The following is a 22,679-nucleotide window of genomic DNA, read 5'->3' on the forward strand; positions in this document are numbered from 1 at the left end:
AAACCTGATCACATTCTTATAAAAAGAAGATATTCTGCAAGAATAACTGACAGAATCAATGTCACTTGAAATGAAATTTTACTAAATGAAATAATGAAACAAATACCAAAAAGAGCAACAGACATCTGCAGGATTCCAAAAAAAAAAATGATTAGGTTACACCTCATGATTATTGTCAAGATAATGTAAAAATCTACAAGCACATATTCATATGGCCACTGAAAAAGGAATGACTGCAGAATTTGTTTTTATTTCTGAGTTCTCAGAGTTTTTATTGCAACTCAACTCACCTTCTTCTTCAATTTCTGTTTGTGAGTCTACTGACCTATCCATACAGTAACGTACTAATGAATTTATGTTTACCTTAGAGTGGATTAAATGATTATATAAGTTGTTTATAGACTCGGGACATTATGTTGTGTCGCCTCATTGCGACATTTTCACATGGTTTCTGAAAGTTGCCACGGTGGAATGTGTGATACTTGTAGGAAACGGTCGAACGGATGAAAATTGTAAGAGATCTCTGTTTTCTCGTTTCAAGTTTATTTTTCTGTCTATCAGTTTTTAGATTTTTTTTGGGAACACAAACAATAACAATGTTTTCACTTTCTACTTCAGTGCTTTATTACTAACCATCTTCTCTTCCCACCTTCGCCTGCTGAATTGTTTTACCCGTTTTACCAGTTTTCATATATTTCTGATATTCACAGATATTCTGTAAAATGGATGAAGACTAATAATATCAGCTTGTTGTTTTTTTTTTTTAACTCCATGAAAAACAACTCAATGTCAAACGCGGCATGGTTTTATCGACGTCTCCCATCATGCTTTCAGATTTTAAATAAGATGCATCTCCTTTCGATTCCCTCTTTTTCGCCTCTCCCCTGCTTCGCTTCAGCCCGAACTCTCCCGTTTTTCGATTTCCCTCATTTCCGCTCCGCTTTTTCCTTTTTCCCTGCCAATCCACCTGATAGCTGGCAATGCCAATGTCGTATATCTCACACAGAATCGAACGCCATTACTGTTTCAGCGTGTGGAGCCGCCTTCCCCCTCCCAGGATGGCGGTCCAGGACTTAACAGCGCCCTTCCTCCGCCAGAAACTGTCCCCGGCCTGTGAGTTGGACTTTATATATCATCTCCGAGGGCTGCTTCTCTGACAAATACATGACTCTAGGTAAGGGCAATGTGTGTGTGTGTGTGTGTGTGTGTGTGTGTGTGTGTGTGTGTGTGTGTGTGTGTGACAGGCCGGTTGAGAAGGGGGTCCCAGAGAGCCATTCATGGGTGACAGCTCGGGCACAGGAAATGTCCCAGAGGGTGGGCAGCTGGAGCCCGGAAGGACATATAGAGGATGGTCTGGGAAGCATGACCAACTCTCAGGTAGAAAGATCACACACACACACACACACACACACACACACACACACACACACTGCACAGTTACAATGCGTACCACTCCATTCATTGTTTGTTTTTATTTCGATGTCATCAGTGGAGAAACCAACTCCTGGGTCGACACATTTGAATGAAAAGCATGGATTTCCTCCTTTTTTATGCTTTTCACACGCGCATGTTTCCTGAACCTTTTCAAAAACATATTCAGGCTTGCAAATATGGATCAGGCATCATGTTGGACTCTCTCCATATTCTCCCTGGGCTCTGTTCTGATTCTGCCATTTTCCCGTTGGCGTGATTGTCATCCGCTGCTATCGATTCTTCAGTTAGCTTGACGTTGCTTTGACATCTTTATATTTTGAATGTTTTCCTCATTATTTTCTCATGTCCCGCGTCTTCAGAGTAGCTCAAGCCCTTTATTCGGAGACGCCGCGGAGGCGCTGACAATTTCCACAGCATTAAAAAGCTTCCTTCGTGCTCACACTTGGGATTAAACCTCAGAGATACTTAAGATCAGATCTCACTTCCTGCTCTCAATTTGTTTCTGTTGGCAAAGAATATGAGGCAATTGACCCGCCTGTTCACATGTAGCGGTGTGTATTTATCACCGTGACCCACATTAAAATATCGATCGCATCAAGATAAAACGAAAACTCCAATCATCATTTTTATGCCCGGCTGAGTCACGCCCAGGATCTTTGTCGTATTTCTTACGCCCCTTTTAATAGAAGGCCAGTAAAATAGGTTCCTGTCAGACAAATGTGACGTCCGTCAAAGCGACCCAGGACATTGTTCTGTTCGTACTTCTGGAAACAACGTGCCACCTGCGTCTGAAGGCAGCCGAACCTTATCCGACCTCGGTTTGTCCTCACAACGTCTCCTGGTGTTTCCTCCTGTATTCGACGGTCCGCTTGTGATCAGAACACCCAGGACACACTTTGATGGCGGGTAGAAACCGGGTATTTCAGCTCTCGACGAATTCCTTCCTCACAGCAGCGGCGTAACAGGTATAATGTCCAAAACAAAGGAAATAAATCCGATTATAAATACACTGCTCAAAAAAATAAAGGGAACACTTCAAAAACATATCCTAGATCTAAATGAATGAAATATTCTTATGAAATATTTTGCTCTTTACACAGTTGAATGTGCTGACAACAAAATCACACAAAAATGATCAATGGAAATCAATTGTATCAACCCATGGAGGTCTGGATTAGGAATCACACTCAAAATTAAAGTGTAAAAACAAACTCCAGGCTGATCCAACTTTGATGTAATGTCCTGAGTGGACACTATGATTTCACACAAGTGTGATTGACTTGGAGTTACATTGTGTTGTTCAAGTGTTCCCTTTATTTTTTTGAGCAGTATATATATAGAAAGGCAGAAGACAGGAGATAGCAAAAAAAAAAACACAAATAAATAAACAACAACAGCATTAGGGACGACAATGGGCAAAATCAAGAAACAGTGAGTGAAAAATACACCATTAGAACTAAACAACAATATAAATAGAGTGACGAAATCTGACAATTCTCAAGGTGCGGGGAAAAGGTGCAAACAATAAACCATTAACAAGGCAAAAATAACTTAAAGAAACACACATCAGACCGAGCGGTAATTTCTTCTCGACATACAAAAAACACATTTCATTCATTTCAATTTGAGCTTTAGATTCCACACTGGATCCCAGAAAAATTGTTTTAACATTAAGGAAGAAATTCAAATTGTAAATCTTTCGGTCTCAGTCGCCAATATTCTCACATAGAGACGGATAAAAATACGTTTTTTTCAGATTTGATGACGGCGGGGTATTTCACAGCGGAGTTCACGATCCTGGAAAACAACTTCCTATCTTTCCATCCATCTCACGCTTCTGAGCTGAAACAAAACAAAACAAAACAAGAAAAGTATCCATTTTCACACACACGCTCACCAAAAGTCGTCTTTATCTTTTGATAACAATCTCAACCGCCGGTTCCCTGACTCCCTTTCATGACAGCCGGTCACACCATCTCCTGCTCTCCTGCTCTGTTTGCAGACGGTAGAGATGAGAGAGATGGGGCAGGATGGTTACTCGGATACAGAGCACTTTCCGCCAATGGAAGGCCACGGCAGGGCCGCTTCCATGCCTCGCCTCCCTGGCGACAACCAAGTGAGCAGCATTCTCACCTTTCCACTCTCTTCCTACCCCCCCCCCCCCTCCTCATTTTTTTTTTTTTTTTTTTTTTTTTAATATATAAATATATATATTTATTTTCCCGCATCTCTTTCGGTTGGAATTCACCAAACAGGTTTGACTCGTTGCTTCATGGTTTATTGCTGTGGTGACTTTAATGGGAATTTTTTTTTTTTTTTTTTTTTACACGAGGAAAAAGCTGGTTAGGGAAATTAGAGATGGAAAGCGGTGGTTCTCAACCGGTGGGTCAGGAGAGAAACGTTTTTTATTTGGAAAAACACAAGTGCTTCTTCTTCTTTTTTGATTTTTCTTTTTTTTTTTTTTTTATATCTGCTAACTTTGTCCTCATTTTGTTGCGTTGCGCTGTATTTATTTGTCTTTCCCACCTGAGGCTATCAGACTTTTTAATTCCTCTTCCCTTCAAATATTTGAATTTAAGACCTTAAAACATTTGATAGCCTTAACCTTGACACTTTATATTTTATTTTATTCCTTATTCTCCCTCCTTCCTACTATTTTCTATTATTGTTATGTTTTGCTTGGAACTCTGGCACAACAATTTCCTTCGGGATAAATAAAGTTGTTCTTTTCTTATCTTATTTATTCTTATCATTTGCATGTTTTTGATACTGCCAGAAAATGAAGGCTTTGTTTTGCACTTTTCTGTTTGTTTTTTTTTTTTTTTTTTTTTTTTTAGAATTAAATAACTAAATTACTGCGTGGCTTCTGAAACCGGTTGAGATCCAGTGATCAATATAAACCAAACACGGTTATTCCTATCGATATTTCTGGCAAAAAAACAGGAGAAATGTTTTGCAGAAATAATTCCCAGTCCAAAAAGGACCACAGCAAGGCAAAGTCACACCTCTTTTCTCCCTTTCGTGTCGTTACGTCCTCTTCTTCTCATCCAACCACCACCATAGATTTTTTTATTTTTCAAATTTCTTGCTCATGATTGTCTCCCATCCATCTGATATCGTCTCACACCACGGTGACTGCTCTGGTTGTCAAACGTGCACGACAAATCTACAAAACCAAATGTTCAAAAAAAACACCCAAACACACACTTATCCCCGGATTATTTTTTATTCTTTCCTTTTTTTTTTTTTTTTTTTTTTGGCTACTTATTAACAATGTTGTATTTTGGATGTATCTCTCTCTCCTGCTTCCTAGCAAAAGGTTTTTTTCAAAGATCGCGGTTGTACTTAAACACATCGGATTTTTTTTTTCTTTTTCTCATGAACCAAAACGCGACGCACCGCGTTCGTAGGTGCGTGCGTGTGTGCCAGTGTGTGTGTGTGTGTGTGTGTGTGTGTGTGTGTGACTCCTGAAAGCCACCCAGTTCTTGATCAAACTATTACGCAGTGTTTTAGCTGATTGTTACTCGGTGTTTGTGTATCTGCTTATCCATTTGTGCGCGCGCGTGCGTGTGTGTGTGTGTGTGTGTGTGTGTGAGTGTGTATTATGTCATCACCGCTGTCGTGACCATGGTGTCATTGGTTTAGCATTTTGCACAGTGATCTTATCTATTTAACGCCGTTTTTGATGCCACCAACCCACCAATGTCTGTGGTAAGTGTTTCTCTTCCACCTTCACTGCTGCTTCGGTGTCTAATCGGACTTTCCCTCCCTGTCCCTCCTTCTCTTCCTCCTCTCCTCCGTCTTCTGTCACCGTGACACTCCATCTCTTTTGGGTTCGAATCTCCAACTAACACTTTGCTTTTATTTCCACTCTTCTGTATCTTTTTTTTTTTTTTTTTTTTTTTTTTCTTTTCTTCTTCCCCCACTGTGAATTGCTCCATCCTCTTTACTTTTCTCCCTTCCCTCCTTCTGGTCCTGTATGTTTGCGTCATGTGTGTCCACACTTTTTTGTGTATTTGTGGCTCTGTGTGTGTGTGTGTGTGTGTGTGTTTTCTCTGTGATCATACAGCAGCGGAGGAAAGGGAAGCAACGTGGCAGTAACCTCAGTGTATGTACCCTGTCTTCCCCGTCTAAATTTTTTTTCATTTTCTCTTTTTCACCCAATCTCACCCCTGACGCACTCCTTATTCAACTCCGAGTCATTTTATCCAAGCTGTGTCTTTGTCATGTTTTGGGAAAGAAAAGGTTCAGTTAACCCTCCTTGGCATGACCTACTCAGCCCAGCTTCAAAGTGGATCCCAGGCTTATTTCTCTTATGCAAGTCTCACCCTGGGTTTGGACATGGGCTGAACTCGGCACGTCGCCGCTCATCATCAACAGTCATGGCTCTAATGATTGCGAGTGTATTTTTCTCTCTCTCTGGCTTTCCCTTTCGATCCGTCTCTGTCTTCCCCTCCCGCCACTCGCGCTTTGTTTTTGTTTCCCATGCCTCCGCGCTTGTCCGTAAAGATGTTTTCGGTGTCTCTCCACCATCGATGTCTCCATTCACGCCCGCTTACTTGCATGAATCTGTAGCGGTTCAAATTTATATGAAAGTGCGCACGTGAGAGAGTGTGTGTGTGTGTGTGTGCGTGTGTATGCTTGTGTGTGTGTCTGTGTCTTCATAATGAGAAGCAGGAGGAATATGTTTGGATATAGATGTTTTATTGCACAAGGGGCCAAGCTAGGCTAATTATTTTGGGAACATCTCACATATTAACCTTTGTTTAATTTGTGCGTCGAAGTCATGCATTAATGCATTTCAGCTCTCACCTTTACATATATTAAGCCACACATTTATACATAATTGCATGTCGGGTTGTTACTTTTTAACTCCGATATTCATCGAAATCATGAAACCGACACAAGTGAAGAAAAACGATCGCGCATGTCAAGAGACGCATTTTTCGATTTCACATTTATACATTTCAACTGGCGCGACGGTTCAAATTTACGTCCGGCTCCACGGATCTCATGCGAGAGTTAAAGTATATTAACGTGAAATGAAAATCGATGGCGGCGAGAGGCTCGGAATCAACCAAAGGCCTGTAAGACTCGTCCCGTGACCGGGCTTCTCAGAGCCGCTCCTTCCAGGCCAGATCATTAATTCTCTCGCAGATACATCTTCTTACTTTTGCTAATCACTCCATTGAATTCACAACAAGCGAGTTTAAGGTTCATGGGTGATGAGGATGGAGAAGCGTTGCAAGTCCTGCTGACCGTTCTATCCCTTCTTTCTTTTTTTCGTACGAAGCAAGTAACAGAAGCATGGAAGGCATGGCCATTTGCCATCATCTCCTTTTTTATCCTTGCAATTTTTCAATCCTTCTGTATCGGGGGGTCGGCAACTGTTTTGGTTGAACCCGCACGGTCGTAAAGAGGTTTCGGTGACACGCTTAAAACACTCGTTTTCTCAAACGGGTTTTAGGTAACCTCTTAAGACACTGGGTTCTCATAGAGTGACATTAATAACCAAGTTCTTAACAACTTAACGCTTTATTCAGTTAAATTTGGCCTCCTGTGCAGAAATGTTTTGCGCCCTCTAGTGGCGCTAAAAGTATACAACACCAATCCGTGTTCTTAAAATAAAAACATGGAATAACTTTGCGGCAGATGCTGACACAAACATATCTTTTTCTGCTCAATTAAAAACAAATTTGAATTAATATTCAGCTACGACTCGGCTAATTACATTGAGACGTTATTACGTAACGCTGCAGAGGTCAGACGAGAGGATAACCACCTGACCGTTACAAAACCATTAAGTTAAAATAAATAAAATAAAAGTAAATAAAATACATTGTGCTATCTTTAGGACATTGTCAGTAACCTATGTAACTTATTCTTAATTTGGATAAAAGTTGACTAATTGACACATTTTCTGCTTTCCTCAAGCAGCAGCAATTAAGCAAAAAGCAATAAGGAATTACCCATTCATCTTTTTATCTTTTCAGTTTTTTCAACTCGTACTTTTTATTCTTAAAGACAGTTAGGAGGCAACTAAAAGCGTTATTGAGTTAGCTATCTGGTGTTAGCCTTGAGTGTAGCCTTTATCTGGGTTCAAAAGGGCAAAATGATTGCAAAATATTGCAAATTAGTGGAGTATTGGAAAGGCAATACCCATCATTAACGATGCCAGGATGATGACGATATGATGAACTTGATAATGATGTGGATGATAATAATAACCATTTTGTTTTGCGCATGTTTTATAGCCCCCTGTAGCAACTGTGGTTTTACAAAAAACATCAAATTGGCATAAAGTCAGTATCGATGGCCACATTTGGCTTATAGGATGCTTTTTGCCGACCCCTTTAAGTTGTACGCGGTATCTCTATTTCACGGCGGCATGATTTAGAAAGATCTTACTAATGCGGGGTTGCATATGATTTTAGGTTGGAGTTTGAAGGAAATGGGGTTGTTCAGTTGACGAAACGGCCCCTTTTCAAACGCACAAACACCCATACGCATACATCCGTCATCGTATAGCGCCCGGGAAAACACCACGCCCGGTGTCACCTCCTCCGTCTCCATCTCTTCACCGTGATCTTCTTTTCTTCTCGCTCAGACCATCAATGACAGCAGTCCCATGAAACGCTCGGCCTCATCGCTCGGCCACAGCAGGTCCGGCCGCGGCCACCGGGACAAAGTCGGGACGGACGGCTACAACATGGAGCGCGTCATACCCGAAGAGGGACGCGCCTCCAGGCACGGACACCGACGAAAAGATCGCAGCCACCGGGCCTCCGAGAGATCGCTCTGTCGCTACACGGAGGCTGACACAGGTTGGAGGGCCGCAGACACACCCCGACAAAAAAAAAAAAAAAAAAAAAAAACATGAATAGCACGACATCCTGCTGGTAGAACACGTCCGAGATCTGAATGAATGGTTTATTCTTATGAAATACTTTGTTCTTGAATGTGCTGACGACAAAATCACGCAAAAATGATCGATGGAAATCAGTGTGGATTTGGAAAAACACACGACAGGCTGATCCAACGTTGATGAAATGTCCTGAAATCAAGTCCAAATGGATTCCTAAGTGGACAGTTTGATTTCACACAAGTGCGATTGACTCGCAGTTACATCGTGTTATTGAGGTTTTCCCTTTATTTTTTGTGACTTTAGGAGTGACAGATGTAAATCTTCCATGTTATCTGGTTTTGAGGAAACACGTGTTAAATGTTTCTGAGATAAGGTCACTTTCAGATGGTTTGGACGTGGACAGAGGAGAAGATTGATGTTAGTTGGTGTGAGAGGACGCTTAAAATAGGGTTAGATGGAAGAACTTTATAAAATCGGTCCGGACAGAACAAAACTCTGACCGGCCGGAGGTGCATCTGTGCTCCCGTTATCTCACTACCTCACTCATTCACACATCATGTCCGAATTCTGTTATCTATCTTTATCCTTGTTTTTATCATTCTGTTTTCTGTTTTTATCCTTATTGTTGTCATTTTGGTTTTCTATTTTTATCCCGGTTGTTGTCGTTGTCATTCTGTTATTTATTTTCATCCATGCTATTGTTGTCATTCTGTGATTTATTTTACTTTATTTATTATCCTTATCGTCATTCTGTTATCTGTTCCTATCCTTGTTATTGTCTTCATCCTTTTAATCGTCTCTTCTATTCATATTCATACTTGATATTGTTCTTCTTGCGCCGCTGCGACAAACGAATATTATCTCCTCATATCTTGAGAAGAGGCGTTTCTATGTATCTAAAACGGTTCCGAAATGATGTTCAAACTACGTTAGGCGCAAAGGCGCGAGGGTTTATTCGATCTCCTCCTCCCGACCTGCAAGCGTAACCCAGATTGAGTATGGAAAGAGTATTTTGAGTAACGATGATCTGCCGTCAGGTCTGGGCACAGACCTGAGCACCACCACCCAGTCGGGGGACCTGACGTCCAAGGACAAGGATCGTGACAGAGACCGCGGAAGATCCAAAGACCGCAAGCACCACCACCATCATCACCACCACCACGGCTCCGTGGATAAAGAGCGCTATGTAGCAGAGCGGGGCGGCGAGTACCCGCATCGGCATTCCCGTGACAGGGAGCACGAGCGGGAGCGGGAGCGGGACCAGCGCTGGTCGCGATCGCCCAGCGAGGGTCGCGACTGCATGACCAACAGACAGGTGGGGCTTCTGCTTCGGAAACTCAGTCCGTTGATATCTTCGAAAGATAAAACCGTTTTTTTTTTTTAGATCGTCGACGGCTGTGACGGTTTCACCGCTTAACTGACCCCCCCTTCCCCCTTAAAAAAAAAAAAAATTGTTTTGTTTGTACTTACATGTTACACGCATGCATTTAAAAGAAGCCCTTGTTTTTTTTTTTTAAATGACTGTTGTCAAATCACCGTTTCTACAAATCAGCAAATATGCATTTTTTTTATGCATATTTGTTTTTCTTTTTATGCTTTCCACCCTCTCCCTCTCTCTGCTTACTTTCCTCGGACAGATTTTATATCTGACAACTGAAACCGCCGAAAGTGTCAAAAAATCCGCTTCACATCTTTTGATGCATTTATCCAACTTTCCATTCTTTTACGAACACTTTTTTACACTCTTAACTGATTGACTTTAGGGCGTTCGCGTCTGGATTATTTTCCTCGACACATAAAGAACCGTTTATCACCTCTTTTTAAATCACAGGGACTTTCAGTTAGAGCCATAAATGGTGTGCAGGTGTGTACACGACCCCTTTTTTATTTTCAATAACCGTGTGAACTAACATCCCTGTTAGCATCTCTCAATAGAGGGATACACATTTCTAGCATCGCGTAGCATCGCGTAGCAACGCGTAGCATAGTGCACCGAAGTCACGATGATTGCGAAACTCACGGGCGTCACTTCAGCGTTTCTTTAAACCAACAAATCTTTGAAGTTTAGGAAAAACCTCCTCTGTGGGATGTTCACCTACGCAAAAAAAAAAAAAAAGTTCTTAGAAACTGCCTTAACGTGCAAAATCGTTCCTATTCTGTGTGTATTCTGTGTTGCGCCAGATATCAACCCTTTACCTTTCTTTTCTCCTGTTTTATTTCCTTTCCTTTACGTGACCTGTTGCTTCTCTCTGTATGGTACTGTTTGGAATCTCATCTTTATCCACATCCTCTGCTCTCTTCCTTGTATTGCGTCTCATCTGTACCTCCCTCTTTTTCACCCCGCCGACATTATCGCTTGTGCTTTTCTTCCTATCTGTGGAACCGTGGCTCTCGTCTCTGGCCGCCTCTTCTATCCGATCCCTCTTTCTCTGTTTCTTTTCTTTGTCATCCTCTATTCTCTACGTTCTGTCTTTGAATCCGTGGTTCGTTCTTTTTATTTGCTTTATTTCACTTTTTGTGTAGGGCAGTAGTTCGGTCAGCGGGAGTCCCGTTCCCTCGACCTCTGGAACAAGCACGCCGCGCAGAGGTCGACGACAGTTGCCTCAGACCCCCGCGACACCTCGGCCCCATGTAACGTACTCCCCGGTGGTCCGTAAGGCCATGCCGGCGCCGCCCGCGGGGCCGCAAGCCCGAGCGCCGGCGCCCCGACGATTTTCTCCCGAGCCTCCCCAAGGTCAGGGCCCTCCCCTCGCCGGCCTCCCGCTAGCCCACCACGGCGCCCCTCGCCAAGGTCATCACCCTCCACCTCGCTGGGGAGAGACGGGCGGCGGCGGCGGCGGAGGAGGAGGAGGAGGAGGAGGAGGCTCCATGGAGGGGGACGGCTGTTTTTACAACCAGGACTACGAGCCCCACCACGAACCGCCCGCGTACGAGCAGAACCCCATGCAAGGCGGTAACCCCCATCCCCACGCCTTGGTCAACCACCCGCTGCCGCCCCCTCCTCAACCGCAGCCGCACAACCCGCACCCCCTCCCTCCGCCTCAGCCGCACCCCATGAACAACACCCACCCCCATCCCCCGGCCCACCCGCAGCCCAACCGCACCTCACCCAGGACTGCCCGCCACGCGCCGCCTTCCACCGCCGCCCTTACGGGACCTGTGCAAGGACAAGTGCAGGCCGCCGCCCAGCGCCGCCTCCCCAATGGCTACCGCTCGTCATCGCCGTCCACGCACCTCCACGGACCGCCGCTCGCCGGGCCCCACAAGGTGCCCCCGCCGGCCGGGCACCCGCGGGGTCCCCGCAAGGGCCTGCACGAACCCTACAGCGAGACGGAAGACGACGACTGGTGCTAGCCTCGGGGACGGGGGGACGGGGGGACGGGCGGAAGGAGCGACGGCGAGGGACGGACCGAGAGTCGAGAGCGCCGACCGCCAAGGGAAACCATGACTCATTCTCACGCGTCGGTTTTTACTTTTCTCTTTTCCGGCAAGGACGGGGGCGGCGGGCTCCACGAGGGGGACGGGCGTCGGGGAAGAGTGGGACGGAAAGGGGAACGGCGAAGCCGTCTTCATGTTTCGCTCGCATCGTCGTCGCATTCATCTCTCGACGCCAAATGAGACAAACCTCAAACTACAGTTTTTAAGGATGCAAGCGGAGGTGACGGACACGAGTTTTTGTGTGTCTTAAATTTCACCTCTGGCAAGGAGCTACAGCCACTTACAAGATGTCAAGAGTCGCGACTCGACAAAAGACACTTTCCAGTCAGAGGCGAAAAGATCAACTGTTTTGTTTGGGGGGTTTTTTGCCTCTCAAAGCTAACGGCGGTGACGTTAGCAGGAAGAATCCGATCCAGCCCTCCCAGCCACCGGTTGAATATTGATGAGTTTTATCATCTGTGTTTTTAAATAAGAACAAAAGTGACATTCAGCCCTCCGCCCTTTGTGAGGCGAGAGGGCGACGTGGGGTAGGAGAGTTTGGCGAGCGTCGCAGAGTTGACAAGTCGAGACGACAGAACGGGGATGTTTACCCTCGTTCCTGGAAAATACCATCCGCCCAGAAACAGACGATTTTAAACATCCTCCGATCACGATGAAGACGAAACGAAAAAACAAAAAAACAAAAAAAAAAAAATCACAAAAAAAAAACGTGGAGATGGGTTTCAGAAACAGACCACTAACTGTTTTCTGCAGTATTTCTTCTTCTATTCCTGCAGCTGCTTCTTCTTCTTCCTCCTCCTGCTCCTTCTCCTCCTCCTCCTCCTCAATTTCTGCAAAACATTGAAGCTTGAATCTTCTGTTGCACTCCACACGGCTTCGTTTTTTAGACTTGCAGAGTTGTACACCCTGTGGAAATCCTGCATGAATGATTAAAAAAAAAAAAAAAAAAAAAAGTAATAATAATTATAATGATAATACTAGCAACAATGAGAATCTACTGTATGTGGGGGGATTTTTTCCTGGGTCCGTTCTGTTGTGGTCTGTAGGTTTCTCTCTTTTTTTTTAGTGAAATTGCCTTTCTATTTCTCTCTCTCTCTCTCTCTCGCCTCTTCAGGCTGATCCTCTCTTTGTATATTCATCGATGTTCAAATCATGAAGGACACGTAAAGAATTTGACAGGAAGGAAGAATAATCCATGTCGCCGGCTGTCTGTACATTCTGTGCCAAATCCCCGCCGCTGGTACACAAAGGGGGGGTTTGTATCGGAGGGTCTCGGGTAGAAACCGGGGAAAGCGGGGTGTAATTCTGACAAATCGCTCACATTTCAGAGTCTTCCGAGATTTTGGTATTTTACGACGAGAGAAAGAGGCCAATAGAAAGGTTCGAGAAAGGAGAGAAACTCTTCATCATTTCATTTTATATCGAGTGTAATAACGGGGAAAAAAATAAATAAACAAAAAAAAAAAAAAAAAAAAACAGATGACGTGATAGATTCTAATGATCTCGGCGATCATGACGGATCCTTCATAAATCATCTTCTATTTTGTACCATCGGGTTTTTCGCTCAGATAGTCATTTTGTCCAACCCTGAAGTGGATCCCAAATACCAAGTCGCATTGCGGGAGAGAGCAAACGTGAAATACGGATCTGTGGTTCTTATCACTCTTATTCAAAGTTTAAGACTATTTAGAATTTAGAATGTGCGGAAAAAAAAAAAAAAAAAAAAATTGACAAGAAAATATGTCACGGAAATTCTATCCTCACTTGTGACCTTCGGGTTGTTTATTTTTCGATCTCACCGGAGTCGTGACATAGATGTACCGTAGAAAAGAGAGCCTCTCGCTCGACGGGCCGCCTTTTCCGCGCTCGCCACAAGGAAAACAGGAAACTGGAAACGGTCGCCGATGCCGACGGGTTGGAGGAAAAGACGTCTGAGCCTCCTCGCGGTTCCGGGAAAACAAACGTATCGCATCTCTGTCCGTTCGATTCCTTTCCACGTGTTTCTCTGTGTGCCTCAAACTAACACGTCTCACTAACGTCCTGCACTGTCAGCCCCATTATTAATCTTTTATTTGTGTTACGTTGACCTTGAGGCCTAACACACGTTGACCAGAGAATGCACCGAAAAAAAAAATAGCAAGGAAAAAAATAAAAAATAAAAAAAAATAAATAACTGCCTATTAGTGTCTTTCCAACCTCAGTGGAATGTCACAGACAAGTATTTTTTCACTACACTTTAAATCAGATAGCACACAAGGTATGTAACTCCTGTATATGGCGTGTGTTGGTGGATTTTTGCGTGCGTGCGCGTGTGTGTGTGTGTGTGTGTGAGATAAATTGGTCTTTTTGGTTCGGTGCTTGTTTTATTCATTCCTTTTTTTCATTTACTTTATTTTTCGACTCCAGAAATCAGTCAAGTCATTGTTTGACTCAACTGTGCGTTTGTGTGCGTGCATGTGTGTGTGTGTGTGTGTGTGTGTGTGATGTTAGTATATCCCTGAATGATGAAACATGCTAAACCCTGATCATTCACTATCCAGTTTTGTGTCTATGCTGCAGTGAAATTCCACTAACACGCTGATTAACCACACAAACTCTACAAAAAGCAATGTAAAGCCGCTAGCGAGAAGAAGAAAAGAGAAAAAAATGAACTTTTTTTTAAGTACAAAATAACAAAATAGAAAAAAATGAAAAAAAAAATCTAGTTCCAGAAATGCATGTGCTATGTGCATGCCACACCGTGGGTTAACAGTCATCTTCAGGACATAAAAAGAAAAGCAGACTAATGATTTCAGAGGAGTTAAAAAAAAATCTTAAAAAATAAAAAAAGATATATAAATAGATAGATGTTTATAAAAAGCAACATTTCCTTTTTTTCTTCTATTTTTGAGAACAAAAAATATTTTAAAAATTACAAAAAAAAAAAAAGTGATATGGTAAAAAAAACACAAAGGAGACTTTGGTGAGAGTTGTTTTCTTCTGTTTAATGGGGTTGAGGCACAAAACAACCGAGTTCAGGATATCACAAAAAAAGGAACTGTTTTAAATAAAAGAAAAAAAAAAAAATCTGTGTTCTAAAAAGAAAGTGCAGTTCAGAAGGTGTTTCCTCCCGTCTAGATTCTGTGGGGGGTCATGAGCAGCCAGATCGGACGATGTGGAAACCTATGACCTCTCACTCACTCCCTCTCTTCTCTCTCTTCTCTCTCTCTCTCCGACTCTGTCTCACACTATCTGTCGCACTCTCGACCTGTCTCACCGCTATTTCTACCAGTGCATTTTGTAATTCCGAACAGAACTCTTCCTAAAGAATAAAAACCAGAGAGAATGCACACCGGCTTGCCTTCAGGTCATTTCTTGTCTACGTGTGTGTGTGTGTGTGTGTGTGTGTGTGTGTGGGGGGGAGTTTTGGGTCAGTGTTCAAGCGGTGAATGCACCCTTTACGCATTATCAGCCTACGCAGAGGATATGACATAAATAGATGTCCTATATTCCATCAGGTTAACCTGACAATTACTAATCTAATCTGGAAAATTAAGTAAAAAAATCTACCGGACGCGACTTTTTTTTTTTTTTTTTTTTTTTTTAACTTCTCTACGGAGAATTTAAGCAAAATTCTGGTTTTATCTTCTTTTATTATTTATTTTATTACTATCCATCTTTTATTTTAACTGGGCATTTGTCTTAAAATCAGGAAGAAATACATAAGGATCACCCAAAAAAGGCCATCTAAAAAGTGAGAAATAAAAATGACACAAAACACATGGGTGAATTCATTGTTTTGAATAAAAGTTGGATATAATCAAGAATAGAGAAATTTAAAAAAAGAAAGTTCAAAGCCTTTATGCATTAATGCATGAATCTGTGACTAATTCTTAATTACCAACAATGATTTGTGTGTTAAGTATATTATAAGGCCAATTTGGAGTTGTATTTTGTTCATTAAACACACCATTTACACTTTCCTTCATAACAGCTGAATCTACCATTTACACATCAAATTGAAAAGTCCAATCTAGATATTAATCAAATCTGGAAAATAATACATTTTATGTAAATATAGATGTAAAAAAGTAATAGTTTCCATTTACTCGTTCACACTATACCTGTGTTTGAAAGTGTGTGTGTGTGTGTGTGTGAGAGAGTGCCAGCGTGCCCGTGCATGTGTGTGACATGCACACACATGCACGCATGTCCAGACAGTTCCAGTCTGCCTGCCCTGTGTAAACACACAGGGGAGCTCGGGTTTCAGCCGGAAGAGTAAGCACCATAGTTGAGGCCCCAGTGGGGATAGTGCGCCCACACACACACTCACACACACACACTTCCCCCACATTCCTTCCTCTGTAGTACTGAGCTGATCCCCTCCCCCACAACACTAACACACTGCCACCCCGTCCCACTTGCAGTCTGTCTCCACAACTTTTCTCATGTGGTTTCACAACATCCCGTCTGCTTTGCAATTTTTATGTGTCACAATGTCTTTTTGGTTTTGGTTAAGTGGTAAAAGGTTCATGTAATAGGTAACAAGCGTTTAATAACATTTAAATTTGGGTAATGTGGTTGGTGAAAGAAACAATATAGCCCTTATGGTGAAAGAGACAAGAAATATTATTAGACACAAGCCACAATTTTGCACGATTGACCTGATCATACTATGAGAAAAGTATTATCAACTCAAATCATCACTGGACATTTAATCTTAGCACCAGTCAACTAACGGTAATAAAGGTGTATTTGTCATAGTGGTACATCAATGGCATACATAATTATATTTAATCAGTCAGTTTTAAACCTGGGCAACTGGGCGCCTCGTGTGTGTTCTCATTGTTTATATTTTTATTTCTTTTTGCACGTAGTTGTGTTTTCTCACAGGTTTTTTTTTTTTTGGCTCCCTGTCAGCTGCTTTACAACCTCCCCCCTTTTTTTGTTGTGCAAATCAGTGTTGGGGGTAGATAGTGGGAATGTGTGTGTGTGTGTGTGTGTGCGCTTTTTCACACCAAACTAATTTCCTGTGACACACACACACACACAGCCACTTCCTCTTGTGCATAAACGGCACGTCACACCGGATTTAGTCTGAGCAGGAAGTTTTTTTAATAAATAGTGAGGTAGTTGGACGAAAGAAAGTTCACATCATGAGATATCGCGGTGATACCGAAACACCGCGAGACTTTCACAGACAGACGTTTACGGCAGATCAACAGTTTCTGACCTATATATCTGTTCTCGATATATAGCGAGTCTTTTCCGGAAGGGAGGAAGTTGAAGTTCCGCCGGTATCCGGTTAAAAGGCCATGTCGGGCGGGGAGGGAACGACCTCGCCTCCTGGCGTCTTCTGTCCCCCGACCGGCTCCTTCGAGTTCGGGGTCACCCTTTGCTAACCCGGGTAACCCGGAGGGCGCTCATTCCCCGTTAGCCCCGTTGGCTGGCTTTCCTAGGGCGCGCTAGAAGTTTCAGCAGACGGCGACGGATCTGTGGAGAGGGATGGGGGCGGGGGTCGAGACCAGTCCCAGCCCGCCGCCACCGCCGCCGCCGCCACCGCCACCGCAGGAGGTCACGTAGTCCAAAAGCACCGGATTAACAGAGAGACGCTTAGGGAGGCTCCCCTCGTCGAGTTTCGCCTTCTTGCAAGGTAAAAAGTCCGGTTGAGCGGTTGTGTTGCCGCGTCTTTTCCTGGAAGCGACGACGGACTCGCCCCCGGTCTCCTCCCCACCGGTTTCATCCGCCGGGTCGGCCTCCGCTCGGGGCTCCTCGGCGGGGTCCACCTCCATCTGGGTCGGGATTTCCGGCTCGGCGTGGGCCGCGTGGTAAATGTCCCGGGCGGATTTCATCACTAGGGACAAGAGGAGGCTCCGATGCAAACGGAGACCCCCTCTTTGAGTACGGGAGCTGTAGAGTTTTCCCAAAGCGACCACCATGATCCTCTTGGCCTCGGCGCTGACCTCCATGATCCCGCGGCTTCCCGGTTGTTTTTCCGTGACTTCACCGCTCCGCGCGTAGACGCAATTCACGGAAAGGAAGGTAGGGCGAAAGTCTTTATAACCTCCCTTACGTCACTTCTCCATACGTCACGCGGAGTAGCCACGCCCCCTTTGGCCTGTAACCCGGAATGCTGTTTGCCGCTGCGGAGATCCCCGCTTGAATTTTCGTTTTTTTTTTTTTAAAAAAACAAGAAAAACTCAACATTTTAAACATCTTACGTGCATATTTTACTACGTTATTTCCCATCTCAAAACACAAACACCCAGCTCTGTCACTTTTTATTTTTTCCTCTTAACCACACATGTTAATGTTATTATTTTTATTGTTTGTTTTGAATTATGTATGCGTCTGTATTGCGTCTTCAAGTGCCTTTATTTATAATTATTATACATTTATAATTAATTTATTATCATTTTTTTATGAATTCTGCGCTTTTGTTCGTCATGTGAACACAACCTGCGTGGGTCAAAGTTGTGGGTCAAAATGGGAGGAAAAAGTGTAGAAGACGGCAGCAAAAGCAAGCATGTGGTCTGATTTAGAGACGGCGGCGGTAAGAAAACAGCAGAAAGCAGAACCGGAGGTGGCAGGGATTAAGATGCTGAAGATGAGGATCGGGAATGAGTCCGCGTGTGAAATGTTTTGCAGATAAAGTTGGGGGTTTGGGCATGAATAGCAGGGATGTTGAAGATCTGGATCGAAGGATGCTGAGGTTGGAATTGGCAGTTAGGAGGCCTAGAGGAACGCCAGAGAGGAGATTTATGAGGAGGATGCAGGGGAGAGGGTTAGACGGAGGCGGACGTGGGCTTTGGCTTCCCCCGAAGGGACTAGCCGAGAGGAAATGAAGGAAAATGAGGAAGAGACGAGGTTCCGTCCATTTCCTGAAGTCACAGCCCGGATCGTAGTGCGTAATTCGGATATCGCTTTTCTGGAGGACACTTAATCGAACTGAATCCTCAATAGGAGCGGCCGATCAAAACAACAACAAAAGCAGTAACACAAAGAGTAGAATCGGCAGGGAATTGGGAAGAAAAGAGCGCGTCGGTTTTCAAAAAATAGAAAAATAGGTCAAAGGTCTCGGTGTGTTGTGGAACACATGTCCACATTTTGATCGGAAAACCAACGAATGGAACCTTCATAAAATAATTTCTTAATTTACATCCCAGTCAGCGTTCCCTGCCGGGAAAACACTCTTTGTGTGAGTGTGTGTGTGTGTGTGTGTGTGTGTGCCTGATTCCGCTTTACGTCCCTCATGCCGTAACACTCGCGTCTATATTTACCCCGTCTGGCTACGGGAATGACGAGCAGTTTTACAGCTTCTGTTATCTCTAACAGCCAAGAAAGAGTCTCGCAGCTTTCTTCCAGACAACACACACACACACACACACACACACACATTGCTTCCTCTTGCAGGAAGAAAAAACCAGAAGGGTGGGGGTTGACAGACCCATGCCCATATTAAGTACTTCCTGCTGCTGTGGCAGATGCAGAGGAAAACCCATGACGTGAGTGGGAGCCTTCATTTCCTGAAGCAGTTTAAAGCAGCAGAGGCCCGGCTTCACTGGCTGCTTCCCCCTGACCATATATGGCCATTGGAATTCATTCCTCCGGACCGAGAGCCAATAATAACGCTTGTGCAGAAACACGGGCGATATGAAAATAAACGTCACTGGCAGGGTGAAACGTGTGTCAGAAATGTTCACACACGCACACACACACACAGACATGCGCAAAAACAGATAGAATCAGAATGGGGTTGCTTGCTACAGAGTGGGGAGGAATCAGGATAGAAGTCTATATGGTTATAAGGTTAAAGATAAGGAATAATAAAAATAAAATAAAAAGATATAGTAAATAAATAAGAATAAAGGTAAAGGTATGTCAAAATATATGGAGACTAGCAGTCACAAGACCTTTAAAAGTCATTATATTGACTGTAAACTAAAACAAAAAGCCTTAGTGATAAAACCCACTGTGTTTCTGTTGATTATTTCTCACGCTATTTTAGAAAGGTTGTGATGCCAGACCTAGAAGTACACATTTTTTTGTTGGAAAACCCATTTAAGCTCAAGAAATTTAAGAGCTTTACGTTCCCGGTTCACGAAACCTCAATGAATCGAGAATCCGGCCGCCGTCTAAGGATTTGGCTTCGAGCACAAGCTTACTTTTCTATTTTATTTTATTTTTGAATACTATGACTTTCACTCCAATGGACCAAGGCCACATCACTTCATTTTTTAAAAAAAATCAGATAAAGATATATTTTTAAACATCCAGCTTCACGGCGAGATCAGACTTGCGCAGGAAAAGGCGCCAAATTACAAGCTGAGGCCAGTCTGTTTTTTTTTTAAACAGGACTTTCATCCCATTTTCTGTACATTTTTGGAAATAAGACCCAGGCGGTGGGATAAGATGATCTGATGTTTCGCCTCCCCAGGAGGCAACTTTGATTTCGATGTTTCTCAGAGCCGAACTCGTTGCCAGATTGGGCTTGTTTTGATGAGGTTGAGCAAAAAAAAAAAAAAAAAAAAATAGCACCGCGAAGGCGAGATGATGGAAATCATCTCGCTGCTTTTCCATACATTTTTTTTGCAGAGCGGTTTGACTAAATAAGCTTTCACGCTATTTTCAAAATAGACAAATATTTGATTTCTAATGTAGCTATTGATAAGTGAGGTTACGTCCATTTGGCGCAAGCTGGTGCTTTTATTGAATTGATTTATTATATCGTTTTTTTTTCTTCATTTTTATTTGTGGTACTTTTGATGCCTTATAATCCTGTTGTTAAGGAAAAGGCTCGATTGGTGTTCTTTCCGTGTTGTTTATTTAATTTCTTGTGAGTGCCCTGTTTGTTTTGATGCATTTAAAAAAAAAAAATCATACTTCTCATGTCATGGTTTCCAGTCACATTAAGATTTGGGCCTTTTTTGCATCACGGGCATGGGTCTTTTTTGCATATCCGGAAACATCGCCGGTTGTGATCTCCCGTGCAACGGAAAGGAAAAGTATGACAGTATGACGACATGGATGCATGGCGGGATGTGGAAGACTTTGACCTCGACAGTAATTAAGTCCGGCAAAAAAACAGACCCGTAGCCATTTGCAGGATGTAGCCAGGCTTAAGCCGGGATCTGATTTGTTGTGATTGGCCTTCTGGATTCGAAGCCAAGTCCTAAACGCAGCCAGGAGGCCCCTAAACTCCTTGTTTCTGGCAACCAGTTGTTTGTCAGGAGAGAGCTTGTCATGTGCTCTGCCAATATTGACATTTAGCAGGGCAATGCCTCCGAACTGGCTGATGTTCTGTGTGTGTGTGTGCGTGTGTGTGTGTGTGTGTGTGTGTGCGGCAGGGGAAGGGGAGGGGGCCTGTAAAGACGGCAACAACAGCCAGGAGCGGTGAGCGGTTCATCCATGGCTTTCGATCCCGATTCAAATCAGTTTATTTATTTAAAAAACCACACTAAATACTGTGTTTTTATTATATATATGTATGCATATACCGCTATGGTTTAAATCACATATCATTTACGAGACCTTCTGCAAACATTATTGCAAAAATTCCACGTCAGACATTCAACCAAACAACTCTAAATTGCTGCAAATTATTATTTTTTGTTTAAATCCCTAAAAGTGACAATTAAAGATGAATAATTGAATGAAAGTGTATTGAGCAAGATTTCAAACGTGCGTTACAGCATTTATTTTCCACTAGAGGGCGCAACAATTCAACAGACAATTTTACAATGAAAAAAAAAAAAGAGCGACTGCACGTCGCAGTTCTGATAAGTGACCTTTGCCCTGCAGAAAAGAAGTCTTGATGGTAAATGTTCATATATTTGAATAAAGTTGGGCCAAGTTAATTTAATCAATAATTAAATCATCATGCAAAGGGTAGTAATAGAAGGTTTTTGCAATGAATAGGCAAAATTTAGGAAAATATGTGTAAATATATGAATATGTGTTTGTAAGCTAGAGGGATCCGAGTGGAACGGTGAGGTTACAGCAGACCTGGCCCAAACTATTTTATTTGAATATTTTAATTTTAAGTATTTTCAAATCACTATTGAGTTTAGAAACTCCTTATTTGTTTAATTTTGTTTTAATGATTACATACAAAATAATGTCAGTACATTTATATGATCATTCAGGATTGTAAAGTTGAAATAAAATGCCAGAATAAAAATGTAAATATTCGCATTGCAATTTTTACTTTATTTAATTTACATGATATCTAGTCAGTCGCTCCCATCCTGGCGTCACATTCCAGCTTTCTGTGTTTTTTTTTTGTTTTGTTTTTCTTTTTTTGCTGTCTCATCTAATGACAGCAATCAGCCTTTGAACACTGGGTGGCGTAATAACATTAAACTTACTAAAGGGACTTCCAAATGTGATTTTTTTTTTCCAACTTGTAGAACAGAGGAAGATCTTTAAGGAGTAAATACCATGCAAAGATGAATGAAGATGTTAGTGTGTTATTACAGTTTTATGGTTTTAGGAAACCCAGGCCGACACATGGAGAACATGCAAACTGTTGGAATCGAACTAAGATATCATAAATATTGATAAAGAATAAGTGATGCTTAAACTTTGGATTCAGGACATTTCAGTGACTATTATATCAAAAGGAAAAACCACTTCTAAATGACCAACCTTGTATTTTTTTAAAGAGGATTTGAACCCTCTAGGTTTTAATTTTTTTTTATTTTTGCAGGCTGTTTCTTCTTGTCCTGATAAAAGTAATTCAAGTATCTCAATGTGTCTCCTGTTCTTGTGCAGAGTATAAGCGTAAATTACTGCGAAGATGTTACAAAACTAAAAAGTGTTCTGTTTTGTGTTTATTTTGATCCTGAGGAGACCGCAGAGGAGTTTGCCCGCTTGAATTATCCATACAGGATGTAGTCCAAATGTCCTCAAACGTGGAACGGTTAATAAAACAATTATATGCATCTTAATACCTTCCATGACC

At 42.7% G+C, this 22,679-nt stretch overlaps 2 protein-coding genes across 21 annotated transcripts in view; one reads left to right on the forward strand and one right to left on the reverse strand.

Annotated features, from left to right (window-relative positions):
* The window catches only part of cacna1aa (calcium channel, voltage-dependent, P/Q type, alpha 1A subunit, a), a 92,960-nt gene extending 79,086 nt beyond the window's left edge, over positions 1-13,874 (forward strand). For 9 of the 20 annotated variants that reach the window (XM_086153229.1, XM_086153230.1, XM_086153209.1 and 6 more), the window contains 7 exons: positions 1,007-1,113; positions 1,245-1,377; positions 3,437-3,550; positions 5,504-5,542; positions 8,042-8,258; positions 9,337-9,614; positions 10,823-13,874. In XM_086153229.1, coding sequence (XP_086009355.1) covers positions 1,007-1,113; positions 1,245-1,377; positions 3,437-3,550; positions 5,504-5,542; positions 8,042-8,258; positions 9,337-9,614; positions 10,823-11,653 — 1,719 coding nt within the window. In that variant the 3' untranslated portion in view covers positions 11,654-13,874. Of the gene's footprint in view, positions 1-1,006; positions 1,114-1,244; positions 1,378-3,436; positions 3,551-5,503; positions 5,543-8,041; positions 8,259-9,336; positions 9,615-9,683; positions 9,835-10,822 lie in introns of those variants that run through there. The other 11 variants (XM_086153217.1, XM_086153218.1, XM_086153219.1 and 8 more) reach the window with 6 other exon arrangements.
* Positions 13,875-16,807: 2,933 nt separating this feature from the next.
* ier2a (immediate early response 2a) lies at positions 16,808-17,733 on the reverse strand. Its single transcript, XM_086153231.1, has one exon. It carries the CDS (start codon positions 17,683-17,685, stop codon positions 17,191-17,193), a length of 495 nt encoding a protein of 164 aa, XP_086009357.1. The 5' UTR covers positions 17,686-17,733; the 3' UTR covers positions 16,808-17,190.
* Between the last annotated feature and the right edge of the window lie 4,946 nt (positions 17,734-22,679).

The sequence above is a fragment of the Fistularia commersonii genome, chromosome 10 (assembly GCF_037954325.1).
Source record: "Fistularia commersonii isolate RoL2024-O1a breed Wild chromosome 10, RoL_Fcom_v1.0, whole genome shotgun sequence".
NCBI lineage: Eukaryota > Metazoa > Chordata > Actinopteri > Syngnathiformes > Fistulariidae > Fistularia > Fistularia commersonii.

Coding starts and splice junctions, on each gene's coding strand:
- ier2a (XM_086153231.1), bottom strand. CDS start 17,685: ATGGAGGTCAGCGCCGAGGCCAAGAGGATCATGGTGGTCGCTTTGGGA.